The 17,465-nt window shown below is 46.7% G+C and overlaps 1 protein-coding gene across 8 annotated transcripts in view; it reads right to left on the bottom strand.

Annotated features, from left to right (window-relative positions):
* Positions 1–17,465, bottom strand: part of LOC124777589 (cell division cycle protein 20 homolog) — a 93,161-nt gene that overhangs the window by 47,387 nt on the left and 28,309 nt on the right. For all 8 annotated transcript variants that reach the window (XM_047253051.1, XM_047253045.1, XM_047253046.1 and 5 more), the window contains exon 4: positions 10,666–10,757. In XM_047253051.1, the coding sequence (XP_047109007.1) occupies positions 10,666–10,757 (92 nt within the window). The remainder of the gene's footprint in view (positions 1–10,665; positions 10,758–17,465) is intronic.

The raw sequence follows: 17,465 nt of genomic DNA, 5'->3' as shown, positions 1-17,465 counted from the left end.
CTGTAAATGAAAGGAACATTTTCCATGAAAGGAGCCTGTAGTAATTAATAAAAAAAAAAAAGAAGCATTATTGTAATTACGTATTCGAGAAGTTATTCTCGAACAAAATAACAGACATGTACTAATATCATAGTGTCCTTCCTGTTCTGGAGCAGACATACGTTTTATATCCAATTTTAGTTTTTATATGTCAATTTTAATTGTTAATTAACCAAAAAAATTATTCTAAACAATGCCAGTAGCCATATTGGCATAACGAAGTCAGTCTGGTTTTGGTTTTTGAGCAGTCAGCATTTAGCTGCTGCTCTTGTATTGTAAGTATTGTTTGCCTTTGTGATGAAGCTTTGATTTTGTTTTGAAAGTATAATAAATATTGTAAAACATAATACAAGATTAATTTTAAAATTAATCTTTCCAAAGTTAAATGTTACAGTTACTGAAAACTTAGGACTTCAGCAGCGACAGATCGTCAGAAAGGATGAGTACACAAACTCCAATATAAATGTTTAACCGAAGAATAGTTATGTTTTACATTGAAACGAAGAACAACATGTTGTGCAGCATGCTCAGCAACAGTGTGGTCCAGTTGTTTTTTGGCAGCCGTTTGTTGGTCGCAATTCATGTGGACAGACAGCTTGTTGGTTGTAATGCTCATGTAGAATGCAGCACAGTGTTTGCCTATGTCTATATGAAACCTACCAATGACCAGCAATACCTCAACTTCAACAGCTGCAACCCATTCCATACAGCCTAGCCACCCATGGGTGTCGCATCTACAGTGACGAGCAGCCCCTCTCAAAATACACTGAGGGTCTCACCAAGGCCTTTACAGACTGTAATTACCTCCCTAACCTTGTTCAAAACAGATCTCCCATGTCTTATCTATCCAGTCACCCACCAACTCACAAAGTCTGACCATCCAGCCCCAGAGGAGCATTCCCCTAGTGAACCAGTACCATCCAGAACTGGAGCAATTTAATTACATTCTCTGCCAGGATTTCAACTAGAGTCCTGCATGACCGAGTAAGCGAGCACAAAATACGAGGTGGGGCGAGCACACCCTAACTGGATAGGCTACCCGCACTAGTTCTTGTGACCGAGCATAGAAGCCGTGACCGAATACGTGGCACATAACTTCAAACGCATTTACACTTGTTATTATCCGCGTGACACTGCAGCCAGTACGGGCTTCTCATTTGTGGTGTGTCTCTCTCTGTAATCATGCAGCGCGAGGAAGCCAGTGTAGTAAGACGTAAGATTGAAATCAATGTTTACACATTAAAGAAACGGGAAGGTCTAAAAAGCCAAGTATGGAGTACATTTCTGTTGGGGTTTTTTTTTTTTGTGGTTTTAGGGCGCAAAACTTCTATGGTCATTAGCGCCCAGCCCGTGACGTAGGAAACAGGAAAAAAACGAAATTTAAAATCAGCAGCAAGGGGAACAAAGTCATAAAATTTGAGAAACTAAAGGCAGAAGGAATGCTTAAAAATCCACTATAGAAAGGGGTTGGTTGTCCCCAAAAAAAAAAATCCAAATGACTGACGTCATTTCACTGTCACTAATAAACTGTAGAACGCGGTCAGCTGAGCGTGTGTCATCTGCTAAAATCAACGATAGATCAGGCGATAGCTGTAGACGGGAGCGTAACGGATTAAAATAGGGGCATTCAATTAAAAGGTGTCTGACCGTCCACAGCTGAGAGCAGTGGGGACAGAGTGGGGGAGGATCACCGCTTAAAAGATGTCGATGGCTAAAAAGACAGTGCCCTATCTGGAGTCTAGCTAAAATTACCTCCTCCCGACGACGCGTTCGGGAGGAAGAGGTCCAAGCGCAAGGAAGGGCTTTCACTTCCCGCAATTTATTATCGGGAAGTGTTGACCAATGTGCATGCCATAAATGAGCAACTTGGCGACATAAACCGCTCCGTAGATCGGTAAACGGAAGAGACTGAATAGCTGGCCGAGGAAGAGAGACTGCAGCCTTGGCCGCTATATCGGCCGCCTCATTCCCACAGATACCAGCGTGTCCCGGGAGCCAGAGGAATGCCACTGAGACGCCCCCAGGTGGAGCAAGCGCAGACAGTCCTGAATCCGGTGGACCAGAGGGTGCACAGGGTAAAGAGCTTGGAGACTTAGGAGAGAGCTGAGAGAATCTGAGCAGATTACGTACTGTATCCGCTGATGGCGGCGGATGTAGTGGACAGCCTGGAGAACAGCGTAAAGCTCCGCAGTATAAACCGAACACTGGTCGGGAAGCCGAAAGTGATTTGGGGTGTCGCCAACAATATAGGCACTCCCTACACCTAACGATGTTTTCGAGCCGTCGGTGTAAATAAATGTGGCTTCTGTCATTTGTGCACATAGAGCAGCAAATGCCTGACGGTAGACAAGTGTAGGGGTACCATCCTTGGGAAATTGACATAGGTCTCTGAGCAAGTCGATCCGGGGACGGAGCCAAGGCGGTGCTGTACCCCAAGTTGTCAAGAAGGTTTTAGGAAAGCGGAAGGAAAGAGAATGGAGCAGTTGACGGGAGCGGACTCCCGGGGGTAGTAGGGAGGAGGAGCGGCCTGCATACCCGACATCAAAGGAGGTGTCGGAAAAAAAAAAGGTCATGGGCTGGATTAGCAGGCATGGAAGACAGATGGCTAGCATAACGACTCAGAAGGACTGCCCGCCGATTGGACAGCAGAGGTTCAGCAGTCTCGCCGGCCGAAGTGGCCGTGCGGTTAAAGGCGCTGCAGTCTGGAACCGCAAGACCGCTACGGTCGCAGGTTCGAATCCTGCCTTGGGCATGGATGTTTGTGATGTCCTTAGGTTAGTTAGGTTTAACTAGTTCTAAGTTCTAGGGGACTAATGACCTCAGCAGTTGAGTCCCATAGTGCTCAGAGCCATTTGAACCATTTCAGCAGTCTCAGCATAAAGGCTTTCCACAGGGCTGGTGTAAAAAGCTCCAGACACTAAACGTAATCCACGGTGGTGGATAGAGTCGAGACGCCGAAGAATAGACGGCCGAGCAGAGGAGTAGACTATGCTTCTATAATCCAATTTCGAGCGCACTAAGGCGCGATAGAGGCGGAGAAGGACCACTCGGTCTGCTCCCCAGGAGGTACCATTCAGGACACGGAGGGTGTTAAGGGAACGCAGACAGCGAGCCGAAAGATAGGAAACGTGGGAGGACCAGCACAGTTTTCTGTCAAACATAAGACCCAAGAATTTAGCGACGTCGGAAAACGGAAGGTTGACAGGACCTAGATGTAAGGAGGGCGGAAGAAACTCCTTACGTCGCCAAAAATTAACACAAACGGTCTTACTGGGTGAGAAACGGAAGCCGGTTTCGATGCTCCACGAGTGGAGGTGATCGAGACATCCTTGAAGACGTCTTTCAAGCAGGCTGGTCCGTTGAGAGCTGTAGTAGATCGCAAAATCGTCCACAAAGAGGGAGCCCGAGACATCAGGAAGGAGACAATCCATAATTGGATTAATGGCGACGGCAAACAGTACAACACTCAACACGGAGCCCTGGGGTACCCCGTTTTCTTGGGAGAAAGTACGGGAGAGAGTAGTGTTCACCCGCACCCTAAATGTGCGCTCTGCCATAAATTCGCGAAGAAAAAGGGGCAGCCGGCCTCGAAAGCCCCAAGAGAACAGTGTGCGGAGGATGCCTGTCCTCCAACAGGTATCGTATGCTCTCTCCAGATCAAAAAATATTGCTACCGTTTGGCGTTTCCGGAGAAAATTGTTCATGATATAAGTGGAGAGAGCAACAAGATGGTCAACGGCAGAACGATGCTTTCGGAATCCGCATTGGGCTGGTGTTAAAAGACTGCGGGATTCCAGCCACCAAGCTAAACGGTAATTCACCATACGCTCCAGAACCTTACAGACACTACTCGTGAGAGAAATGGGGCGATAGCTAGAGGGGAGATGTTTGTCCTTTCCAGGTTTCGGAACGGGAACGACAATAGCTTCCCGCCATCGCCTGGGAAAGGTACTGTCGGTCCAAATTCGATTGTAAAGGCGAAGGAGATAACGCAGGCTATGGGTTGATAAATGCAACAACATTTGGACATGGATACCATCCGGTCCTGGGGCGGAGGAGCGAGAAGAAGAGAGGGCATGTTGGAGTTCCCGCATGGAGAAAACAGTATTGTAGCTTTCGCGATTTTGAGAGGAGAAAGCAAGATGTTGCACTTCCGCTGCACGTTTCTTCGGGAGAAACGCTGGCGGGTAATTTGAAGAGCTCGAAATCTCAGCAAAGTGCTGACCCAATGAGTTAGAAATTGCGATGGGGTCCACTAAGGTACCATGCGCGACAGTGAGCCCAGAGACCGGAGAGAAACTAGGCGTGCCTGAGAACCGTCTAAGCCGACTCCAAACTTCCGAGGAGGGAGTGAAGGTGTTAAATGAGCTAATAAAGAATTTCCAGCTTGCCTTCTTGCCATCGCGGATGACGCGACGGCATCGCGCACGGAGCTGCTTATATCGGATACAGTTTGCCAAAGTTGGATGGTGACGGAAAATGCAAAGAGCACGTCGCCGCTCACGTATTGCGTCACGGCATGCCTCGTTCCACCAAGGAACTGGGGGGCGCCGGGGCAATTCGGAGGTGCGTGGTATTGAACGTTCCGCAGCTGTGAGAATAACGTCGGTAATATGTGTGACCTCATCATCGACGCTGGGAAAGCGACGGTCATCGAATGTCGCTAGAGACGAAAAAAGTGTCCAATCGGCTTGGGCAAACTTCCAGCGTCGCGAGCGCATATATGGCAGTTGAGCCTGCAGTCTAAGAACACATGGAAAGTGGTCACTCGAGTGTGTATCATCAAGGGCGAACCATTCAAAGCGCCGAGCTAGCGGAACAGTACCGACCGCAAGGTCCAAATGAGATAAATTTGTCGTGGAGGCAGACAAAAATGTGGGGACCCCAGTGTTGAGGCAGACTAGATCCGCTTGGTGGAAGACGTCTAGCAATAGTGAGCCACGTGGACAAGGATGTGGAGATCCCCAAAGCGGGTGGTGGGCATTGAAGTCCCCAACCAGCAAATAGGGGGGTGGAAGCTGACCAAGAAGATGAAGGAGATCAGCTCGTGCCATTGGTGTGGACGATGGAATGTATACCGTACAAAGAGAGAACGTGTATCCAGAAAGGGAAAGACAGACGGCGACAGCTTGGAAGGAACTGTTTAAGGGGATTTGGTGATAATGGAGAGTATCATGGAGTAGAATCATGAGTCCTCCATGGGCTGGAGTGCCTTCAACAGAGGGGAGGTCATATCGGACGGACTGAAAATGAGGGAGAACAAAGCGGTCATGGGGACGCAGCTTTGTTTCCTGAAGACAGAAGATGACCGGCGAGTAGGATCGTAAGAGGATCGACAATTCATCCCGATTGGCTCGAATGCCGCGGATATTCCAGTGGATAATGGACATAGGGTGAACAGAAAATGGAGGAACGTGACCAAGGGTGCTGTCAACTCAACGACTGCTCAGAGCTTGCGACCGACAGCATGGAATGGCATTCAGTCGAAGGCAGAAGATCCTGATCCATAGGTTGGTCAGGAGCAGCTCCAGCCCCCAACGATCGGCCAGTTGACCAGCCACCAGCAGTGCGCCTCGGCGACACAGAAGACGGCCGAGGGCGATTTCCACCAGGTGGTGCTGTAGATGGGACACGCCTTGGCAGAGAAGGGGAGGAACTGTGTTTCTTCGTAGCCTTCTTGGAAGTATGATGTTTAGATGAAGGAGGAACCGATGGTTGTGAAGTTGCGGTACGTAAAAATTCTTCACGAGAATGCTCTTTTTTCGAAGACTTGGCGTCTGACTTTTGGGCTCGAGATTTAGCAGAACCCGACGAAGGGTGAGCCATTGCGTGGGCAGGCAAAAGTGGTGAGGTTGAACGGGCGATCTTTGCGCTGGCCGATCTGACGACCGTGGAACTAAAGGTGAGGTCGCAAGTCTGCGTGGCCGCCTCCTTTGTTGGCCGAGGAGAAGCAAGGACAGTGCTGTATTTTCCTTTCTGAGGCACAGTGGGCTGTCGACTGGCGAGTAACTTTCGAGCAGCAAAGGTCGACACCTTTTCCTTCACTCTTATTTCCTGGAGGAGTTTTTCGTCCTTAAAAACGGGGCAATCTCGAGAGGAAGCAGCGTGGTCACCCATACAGTTGATGCAGCGAGGGGATGGAGGTGGACAAGCACCCTCATGGGCATCCTTGCCACACGTAACACATTTGGCCGGACTGGAACAGGACTGGCTGGTGTGATTGAACCACTGACATCGATAGCAACGCGTAGGGTTTGGGACGTAAGGGCGAACGGAAATTATCTCATAGCCTGCTTTGATTTTTGATGGGAGTTGAACTTTGTAAAATGTCAAGAAGACAGTGCGGTTGGAATGATGTTCGAGTCAACCCTTTTCATAACCCGATGAACAGCTGTGACGCCCTGGTCAGACAGGTAGTGCTGAATTTCTTCGTCAGACAATCCATCGAGGGAGCGTGTATAAACGACTCCACGCGAGGAATTTAAGGTACGGTGCGGTTCCACCCGGACAGGGAAGGTGTGGAGCAGAGAAGTACGCAGCAATTTTTGAGCCTGGAGGGCACTGTGTGTTTCCAACAACAGGGTGCCATTCCGTAATCTGGAACAAGACTTTACAGGACCCGCAATTGCGTCGACACCTTTCTGAATAATGAAAGGGTTGACCGTGGAAAAGTCGTGACCTTCGTCAGACCGAGAAACAACAAGGAACTGTGGCAACGATGGAAGAACCGTCTGTGGCTGAGACTCAGTGAACTTACGTTTATGAGCAGACATAGTGGAAGGTGAGGAAACCATTGCGGAAGAATCCCTCATGATTACCGGCGTCTCCGATGGCGCGCTCCTTCCTTGTGGGGGCCCTCACCGAGGGCACACCCGCCTTAGGTGATTGTTCACACCTCAGGTCACACCTCCCGACAAACAGACGGAGGGACCAATCGGCACCTTCGGAAGGTATCAGCTCGGGTAATCACCCCTCCCTGGGCCTGGCCGTTACCAGGGGGTACGTACGTGTCCTACCTGTCTACCCGGGGCGGGGAATTACGCGTTACCCCGTCACCGGCTACGTATGGAAGTGCGTGGGTCGGCCTTCAGACACGCACAGGGAGGAAGAAAGAGACAGGGAAAGGAAAGAAGAGAGGTCTGAAACGCCGCAGCGGAGAAAAGGGTAAAGAGAAGAGGTAAGGAAAAGAGAAGGACGAAGAAAGATGAAGACATACAAGCAAGGAAGGCGAAGAGTGCGGTACATTTACAAGCGTCCGTCTCCGGACGTAGGCACAAACCATACTCCCATAGGGGGAGAAAGGGAAGGAAAGATCCAGAGGTGAGGGGGAGGGGGGGGGGGGGGGGGGGCGAAGATGGGGGATGGGGAAGGATACGGAAAGAGGGGGTATGCAGCCCGGAAAAGAAGGAAGGCCACATTAGCTCGGGGTCCCGTGCTCGCTACACACGTATCCACAAAAGAGTTGTGGATCCCCTGGGGGGTTTCTGTTGGTTGTAGATGGAAACACTGCGTCTACTGGGTACGTATCGTGCATAAAAAGCTCGACTTTATTGTTTTATCAGTCGGGAACCACTCATTTAAAGAAACACAGTTGCAAGAAACCTCACAAAGCGTTTCTTTGGCCGTCCTTCCGTGATCTTAATATGCTTGAAATAAGTGAAAAGCAGTAAATTCTTAGCAATGTGCGACACGTGTGCTATGTACGCAGGTTCAACATGCAATCATTAACATAATCGTTTTTGCACAGTTAGTGGGAAGTGTATTATAGAGAAACGGGAATGTTGTGACTCGTATAATATTTCATTAACGTAAAACATCTCGTTTTTATGGGAACGGGGGTCGAGTTTTTTGGGGTAGAGACCAAACAGCGAGGTCATCAGTCTCTTACGGGAATGTTTCGATTATTTCGATATCAGTTCTGTATTAGTTGTCTCTTTTGTTTATTATCATAGATCCTTCAAGTACTGTGTCATCACCACCCAGAAAGAGAGATCGTTTCAAGGAATGGAGGAACAACAGATCATCCGCAGCAGATGAAATAGATCTGTACATTTTAATGCCCCCCGGAGAGGATGATGACACCTTAAAGTGGTGGAGCAGACATGAAACAGATCTGCCAGATTTGGCTACAGTTGCAAGATGTATTTTATGTATCCCAGCAACAAGCGCACCTAGTGAAAGGTGCTTTAGTAAAGCCAACATGTTACTAACAAATTGCCGCAGCCAATTAAATTCGGAACGCGTTAGTTATTTACTGCTGATCAACAATAACTATAATTTTGTTTATGTTGTAAACAATTGAAAAGTGTGACAAGTTACGTCTGTAAATGTTTAATGTTCTTTGTGTGCTTTCTTTACGAAGGTGGTTGTCTTCTAGATTACAGGAAAAGCACTTATTTAATGTTTCCTACAAATGAAAGGAAAAATATATCTTTTGTTTGGAAATGAGACTCGTCTTCTATCCGCGATTGTATTGAAATATCATTTTACTTTCCAGGTGCTTTATGAATTTAGCTGTGTCACGTACCCAGTCTTGGAAATGTTACTTTTGTATTAAAAGAGAGAGAGAGAGAGAGAGAGATAAATACACTGTGTGTGTGAAAGGGAGAGAAAGAGAAAGAGAAAAAGAAAGAGCGAGAGAGAGAGAGAGAGAGAGAGAGAGAGAGAGAGAGAGAGAGGCGTTGGATTTGTACAGTGCAGTACAGTGCAGCGAGCCGGGGCGAGGCAAGGTGGGACGTCAGCGGTGACCGGTCATGTTCGGTTATCCGCGTGTCCGGAATCCGGATAACAGACATAGAGCGAGTACGTGACCGATCCGAGTTGTATGGGGCCGGACACTAGTGGCTCGGTCCCCCCGTCAACAGGCGAGCCGTGACTGGTCAAACACTGAGCGTTGCAGCACTCTAATTTCAACTACCTCTCGCTGTGCCCTGAAATGAGAAATGCCCGCCCGCACGCCCCCCCCTTCTTTTCACAGTGATACTCCGCCACCCACTGAACCTACACAATACCCACGTCCATCCCTACACAATTCTTGTTCCCAACCCCTTGCCTCTTGGCTCGTATCCCTGTAATAGATCTAGATGCAAGACCTGTCCCATACCTCCTCCCACTATCACCTACTCCAGTCTGGTCACAAACATGACCTATCGCACCAAAGGTAGGACTACCTGTGAAACCATTCATCTGATCTATATGCTAAGCTGCTACCAGTATGCTGCATTCTACATGGGCATGACAACCAACAAGCTGTCTGTCCACATGAATGGCCACAAACAAACTGTGGATCCCCTCTCCGTCTAACCTGCACTTAACTGCCCTACCCTCTCCCCACCTCATCCCTGCACGCTCCCGCAGCAGCACTTCACTGTCCCCCCACCCTTATCCGGATGTCTCTCCCATCATGTGCTGCTGCTCATAGTCTGGCTCCAGCTGCCAGACTGTGGTCTCTCACACTCGCATGCCTGTGCGCGCGCGCGCGCGCGCGCGCGCGCGCGCAGCGCGCGCGCGCGCGCGCACACACACACACACACACACACACACACACACACACACACACACACACACACACACACACACACACACACACACACACACACACACGTGTGTGTGTGTGTGTGTGTGTGTGTGTGTGTGTGTGTGTGTGTGTGTGTGTGTGTGTGTGTGTGTGTGTGTGTGTGTGTGCGCGCGCATTTTGTCAAAGGCTTTATAGGCCAAAAACTTATTGTGTGACAGTGTTTTCGTAGTACCTACCTGCAACTCAGCATCTCCGCTATATGATTAGTAGCAACTATCCTTTTCATGATATTGTTACAGTCCATCTTGGATTTTCCATTGTTTGATTTTGTTTGCAAAGGAACAATAGTTTATAATCATCCACAGGATGCAATGCCTACATATTATACTTAAGTTGTATAATATACTCAAGTTGTTGTGTGAACAGTATGTCTGCACAGAAGTAACCAGTATTGGTTTGTTCTGTGCAAACATACTGTTCACACTAGATTAGTTTGTTACAATTTCAAGCCTCCAATTTTCCAGTAATTACATAGACATATCACATTTACATCATATACATTTCTGATTTACAAACGCACGGATGTATAATGCTGCATCGACGATGTGTATATTTCCTATACAGACAGCTCAAGCAATTTGTTTTTAATGACTGAAGTGAGCACATACAAAGACTTCGAACATGAAATAGTTCCCACAGTGACTATTACTGCATTCAGTAAACATTCTGTTTTAAATTTGACAACCATATGCACTCGCTTTCAGAACTGTAATGTCTGCTGTTAAACAATCTAATGATTACAAGGTCATGGCACTTAAGTACAAATTTAAGGCTGTTCTCTGCAAAAATAATTTTTATTGGTCAGTGAGCCAAACAAACTTGTTACTTTTTATTCACAGCACTTTAAAATCGACTGTAATGCTGAAATTGGCCAATTGCGCGAATTTCAATGAAGTAGATATGTGTAAGTGACAGCTGAGATGGAAACTTCTCAATACCCTCCACTAAATGTAACTACTTAGACAAAAATACATGTGCAGCTCTATCTTATGGTAATTAGCATCTCACGCAGTAAATACTGTAGATAGAGTTTTGTATCTACTTCATACCTTAAAATGACCCATTTCAAATGAGGACTGGCTTCGAACTGGTATAAACCTGTCACCCCCACTCGGAGTTTTTGCGCCTGGTGTTTTGGACCCTATAAAGACCAAATTAAAAATTAAGATAAAAATTGACCTTTTATCAAACCAGACACTATTCATTCAACAGTATTATGAAAAGGATATAATGTTGCTCACTGTAAAGATGGCAGGAGTTGCAGACCACGTGAAACAGATGGGAGAGAAGGTGATACCTCCATGATCTGAACTCAGGGCCAAGACACCCTATCCTCATTTCTTCACATCGACACCTTATCTCATTCACCTCACCTGGTCCTCTTCAGCCCAGCATGCCACCTTCCTGGATGTTTATCGCCTCACCTCTGGTGGCTGAATCCACATTAAACATACCAACTGTCAACACTACCTGTATTTTGGCAGCTGCCATCCCTTTTCCACCAAAAAAATTCCCTCCCATACTGCCTGGCCATCTGGGAATTGCATACCACCAGTGACAACTCCCTTGCCCAGTAGATGAAGGTCTTGAAAAAGCCTTCAAAGATAGGCACTGTCCTGCAGACTTACTTCATGAACAGCTTTCCTATGTCATATTCCCACACCCCCAATCCTTCAACGCCCCGCCCCAAGAATCGCTACAAAGGAGGTCCCCTTTCCATCACGCAGTTATCACTCTGGACTGGACAAATTGAATCACATCCTTCATCACAGCTCCGATTATCTATCATCGTGCTCTGAAGTGAGAGATATCTTACATTAGATCCTTCCCACCCCTCCTAACATGGTGTTCTGTCACCAACCCAACCTCTACATCTTCATAGCTTCCTATGCCACTCCCAGCCCCCAACCAGATACAAGACCCAACCAGCCCTTCCACAGTCCTGTCACAAGTTTGTCCTACCTCATCAAACACAGCACCACCTCTGCACGCAGTCATGTCAATTAATGGGCAGTTCTTTTATAATGGTGTGGCTACCAACCAGTTATCGAGCAGGATGAAAGGTCATCACCAAACTGTGGCCCAGACCACAGTGGACCAACTTGTGGCACATCATGCAGCTGAAAGTAGCATGCTTTATTTTAATGGCTGCTTCACAACTCAGCTCACGTGGATTCTTCCCCCAACCATCAGCTTTTCTGAACTGTGCAGATAGAATTTATTTTTCAACCACATTCTCCAGCCTCAACTTACAGTAATCTACTGTGCTCACTCCCTCCAGCCAACAGTTTCTGTCCCTTCTGTCCCATCAACTGTGCACCACACTCTAGCAACACACCCACCAGTCTTTTCCTCTTCTCTGCACCTCTCCTTTTCCACTAACCATTCCCTCCCTCCATCCTCCCACAGCCTCCCGAAGCTGCACCTGGTAACCTTGTCCTCCCACCATATAGACTCAGCACACACCAACACGCAGTGCTGACTTCTCTCCCCACACTCTTGCAGTGCTATCCCTCCCCCCCCCCCCTTCCCCACCCCATTCCAGACTGTTACTCGCATTTGACAAGACACGGATCCATTCTGGCCAAAGTGGCCAGAGATGGCAGTCATGTGCATGAAGTGTGCTTGCTTTTCTGAATCTGTGCATTTTTTGAAAGTTCAACATGTAGGCCTAAATCTTTTTTTCGTGCCTGCCTGCAACTCAACACATCATCTTGACAGTAAGTAGCAATCTACCTGTTTCATAATACTGTTCATATACCAACCTGGACTTTATACCATTCATTCACAATTACATTAACAATTTGGACTGTAACATCTACATGGAAAATGTCAATCACAGTTTACTGTTGTAGGAAAATTCTGGTGCAATGTTAATACTTTTAGGTTAATGAAGACCACTCGGCAGAAAGCACTGAGCTGTCTATAATTACATACAGACAGCTGGAGTAATCCCCCCTCTCTCTCTCTCTCTCTCTCTCTCTCTCTCTCTCTCTCTCTCTCTCTTGCTGTATTTCAGCAGGTCGCCTCATTGTAGTGGGATTGGTAGTGGTAGGTGGCATGGATAGAAGGAGAGGGAGACAGATTAGAGGGACTGGGAGTGGGTTGCTAGCAGATATGAGAGAAGCGAGGATTTGTCAGCTAGGAATGCAGGGGAAGAAGGGTGACAGGTATACGGGTTAGGCATGTGAAGGATTGTTGTAGGAGCAGCGTATACGGAAGGTGAGTTGGGAGGGGCTGACAGGACAGGGGAAGGGGAAACTGTTCGGTGGAGAGTGCGGGGAGGTGTTTTACGAGATTGAGGCCCTCAGCTGTTGCCTGTTCACATCTCCACAATGGCAAGTTACATATTTAGCTTTGCCTGGGTTTTCCTACCAGAATATTTCTTAAATTTCATATACGTTTTCCAATTTAAGAAGTTTCATGTCACATTTTTAACTGTAAGTGTTAATTCAGGCAGTCTGTAGAACAATGTTCATTTCTCCCGAACAGCATGCTATGCTGCTCATCAAGGCATCAGCATCCACTGGTGACCTCAGGAGGGTAGCAAGTTTCATATCTATGTTCCTATCTACTTTATAATAGAGGGAAACATTCCACGTGGGAAAAATTATATATAAAAACAAAGATGAGGTGACTTACCGAACAAAAGCGCTGGCAGGTCGATAGACACACAAACAAACACAAACATACACACAAAATTCAAGCTTTCGCAACAAACTGTTGCCTCATCAGGAAAGAGGGAAGGAGAGGGAAAGACGAAAGGATGTGGGTTTTAAGGGAGAGGGTAAGGAGTCATTCCAATCCCGGGAGCGGAAAGACTTACCTTAGGGGGAAAAAAGGACAGGTATATACTCGCACACACGCACATATCCATCCACACATACAGACACAAGCAGACTGGTCTTTAAAAATGTCTGCTTGTGTCTGTATGTGTGGATGGATATGTGCGTGTGTGCGAGTGTATACCTGTCCTTTTTCCCCCTAAGGTAAGTCTTTCCGCTCCCGGGATTGGAATGACTCCTTACCCTCTCCCTTAAAACCCACTTCCTTTCGTCTTCCCCTCTCCTTCCCTCTTTCCTGATGAGGCAACAGTTTGTTGCGAAAGCTTGAATTTTGTGTGTATGTTTGTGTGTCTATCGACCTGCCAGCGCTTTTGTTCAGTAAGTCACCTCATCTTTGTTTTTTTATATATATATATATATATATATATATATCGACCTGCCAGCGCTTTCGTTCGGTAAGTCATATTTCTATCTACTTTTCTATTTTGCTTCTTCAGCTGCTATTACAGGCAGGATGTGTGCATGCTGCATGCAGACAAAGGAACTAACAGCAGTCACCAAACATATGAATGCATTTTTGGCTATGATCAACAACATTCAGGTTGCTGCCTCGTGGTGCAGAACTGGTGAAGAATCTGTCATGTGCATGGGACACATCAGGTGCCACTTTTTTGGCCAATGGGCTCTGCTACTAAGGCACTTTTTAGTGTATCCTAACAGTAGGATGAATATCAGGTAGTACAGCATTTGCATGGCTCAAGGCGAAGGGGCAAAGTGCAAGCTGATCAGCTGGCCTCACCTATTCACCCTATGGGTGCGCAGATGGCTGTTCCTTCAGAAGAGTGAGCAGGTTAATGTGGTCACAATTTGCTACTTATCAGGAGCTCCAATGTTAGGCACATTATGGAGCCCCTTGGGAAGATAACATTCAAGATATGGAGAAAAAGCCAATGTGCACTCTGTATATCTGCCACAGTGCTTCTTCCGAGATGTTGTGGCAGCCTTGCCTGTGGCTATCGAACATACAAGTGCAGTCGTCTGCAAGTTGTGGCTCACACTGGCACCGACACCTGTCGCATCGTTTCTGAGAGCATCCTTAGTTCATACAGGCATTAGACAGAGGTGGCGATAGTGGTGGTGGTTTCATGCACATGGTGCAACCAGAGTTCACAATTTGTAGCTTTGTTCAAACAACTGATGGGGGTCCTTTGGTTTGGCCAAGTGGAAGGGCTCAAATGGAGGCTTCGTCAGTAGTCACGGTCTTGGCTGCAGATTCCTGGATCTGCATTATTGAGTGGAGATTTGAAGGACGTCCCCTGATAGACCAGAGGTGCACTACACATAGGAAGCAACTACTCTGGTAGCAGAGTACTGGCGGTTTCTTAGGCTAGGCAGTAATTTGAAGTATTCTGATGAACAATTCCCAGTCTATACACATGAAGGGAAGTCAGGCTACGTCCAGAGTAAAGACATTTTAACTGTCAAAATTTTACCTGTAAACACAACAAACATCCCGAATTTACTGCCCTCCAGGAAAGTTCTCACTCTCATTATACTTGAGACAGAGCTGTCTGGAAGGCAAGGTAGATAGCTCTGAAATGTGGCAACCCTGACAAGTTTCCCCAAGTGAAATTCCCTGATATTTCCCCAATTTCCAGACAAGCTTTAGCATTTTTCCCTGACAAATTTTGAGATCCCATGGGTAAGTAAAGACGTAAGTTGACAAAAGAATGTAACGACTTCTATTTCTTCCCCCTGTGTGTGGTGTGTGTGTTTCATTAATACCATTCATTTCAATAAAATAAAACACATCTGGTGACAAAAATACGAAGTCCTTGGAGTTACAAGACAGATTTAAAATACCTTCACTGATTTCAGAAATAACCTCAGGAAAAAGTAGGCCTCTTGAAAGAAGTGTATAAAACACGGAAAAGTTGTGTAAACAAACACTAAGTGACCACCAGTAAAATGTTGGTTCTACTATGTTCATTATTGTCTGTTATTACCCACTTTGTTATGTCTTATTTTAGAAGTATTGTGTGATTTTTCTTTTGAGAAATATATGAGTACACAGCATACAAACTGCCAGTTACTGCCACAGTTTTCTTCTCCTTATCATTCATACTTTCTAATATACGAACTAGTTTCAAAGTGCCAAAATGTACCACAATAAATAAAATGTCAATAAAATGCCATACTGTACAATGTACTTGCAGTGAGACAGTCACAATTCCTGAACCCCTTTGCCCATGGCCTGTCGCCTGCCAAGGGGCAGGTCTGTCCTGGGTCGGTGGATAAACCACGAAAATCCACTGCATTATGCCACACACAAAGAGATCGGACCGCAGACACATTGGTGACTAGATTTGATGGGTATGATCTGCAAAAAATGGTTCAAATGGCTCTGAGCACTATGGGACTTACTATCAGAGGTTATCAGTCCCCTATACTGAGAACTACTTAAACCTAACTAACCTAAGGACATCACACACACCCATGCCTGAGGCAGGATTCGAACCTGCGACTGTATCAGCAGGGCCTGCACATTAGTGGGAAACAATGAGCTTCAGATCGGCAGACCCAATCCCTTGGAGATACCCGCACAAATGGCCTTTGGTTTTGACCCGTTGTGGAAATCTGCTAGTGTGGCCAGCTATTCACGTGTCACAGACACCATGTTGATGAAATGAAACCACGGTGATCAGTCCATGCAACAGAACTTGCGCAAATACTCGGAATCAATACTAAGAAGAATAGGTAGCATCCCATAGTAAAGATGATAGCTGAGCCACAGACAGACATGTAGAAAAGACAATCACCCAAAAATAAATAAATTTTCAGCCATAGCCTTTGTCAGAAAACAAGAACACACACATGTTCACACAATCACTCAGACAAATCGTGCACATATTACCGCTGTCTCCGGTCAGTGCGTCAACAATATCTGAGAATCAGATCCAAACCAAACCGCTGCTCACACCTCCCTGCCTCTCATTGGTAGCTGACAGGCTAGTGGCAAGAAGTGGTGACAGCACTGACAACAAGGTGAGGGGAGTGGCAGGAAGGGGAAAAGCAGTACAAATGAGAGATTAGGGAAGCAGAGCATGTTCTCAGCTGCGACCAGCCAGCAACGATGCACGACATATCAGTAAACAAACCATTTCATCTACTGAGACAAAATAAGATTTTTCCTGCAGTTTTTTGTTTCCTCAAATTTCACCGATTTCCTCGACATGTCTGAAATTCCCTGATACCGAGCGAGGTGGCGCAGTGGTTAGACACTGGACCCGCATTCGGGAGGACGATGGTTCAATCCCGCGTCCGGCCATCCTGATTTAGGTTTTCCGTGATTTCCCTAAATTGCTCCAGGCAAATGCCGGGATGGTTCCTTTCAAAGGGCACGGCCGACTTCCTTCCCCGTCCTTCCCTAATCCGATGAGACCGATGACTTCGCTGTCTGGTCTCCTTCCCCGAAACAACCAACCAACCAACCAAATTCCCCGATTTCCACAACTTGTAGCAACCCGGAATATATATCAGAATGACAGATTAGATACCATAGGATAGGGGTGTTCACTGCAGTTGACAGACGTTGTCCCTACTGATGTCTAAATTGAGCACGATAGTGAAGCTAGGTGGCCGTGTATGACAGGTCTAGGTAAAACCAAGTTAACTGTTGAGACATTTACCAGCCGTCCGATTCTGCTGTGACAGTTCTATCGTCATTCAAAGAAAGTCTATGGTCAATAATGCAAGAATATCCAGAGCATGCAAAACTAGTTGGAAGTGCAAAGGTCCCGAGTTCGAGTTTCGGTCCGGTACACAGTTTTAATGTGTCAGGAAGTTTCATAACAGTGCACACTCTGCTTCAGAGTGGAAATCTCATTCTGGCAGTCATGTATTGACTATTCTGGCATGGCAGTAGAAGACAGCAAAGTGAAAGCCAAAGTTTATAAAGCCATTCACACAGGAGAATCATACAAACACATTGTTGTCTAACCATCACAGAGCCTGGATAGGTAACATAGTAACGAGCATTCCTGGCACAGAGAAATAACAAAGTG

Source organism: Schistocerca piceifrons, chromosome 2 (assembly GCF_021461385.2).
Source record: "Schistocerca piceifrons isolate TAMUIC-IGC-003096 chromosome 2, iqSchPice1.1, whole genome shotgun sequence".
Taxonomy (NCBI): domain Eukaryota; kingdom Metazoa; phylum Arthropoda; class Insecta; order Orthoptera; family Acrididae; genus Schistocerca; species Schistocerca piceifrons.
The sequence above is the reverse complement of the archived record's forward strand: the minus strand, read 5'-3'. Positions and strand labels throughout refer to the sequence as shown.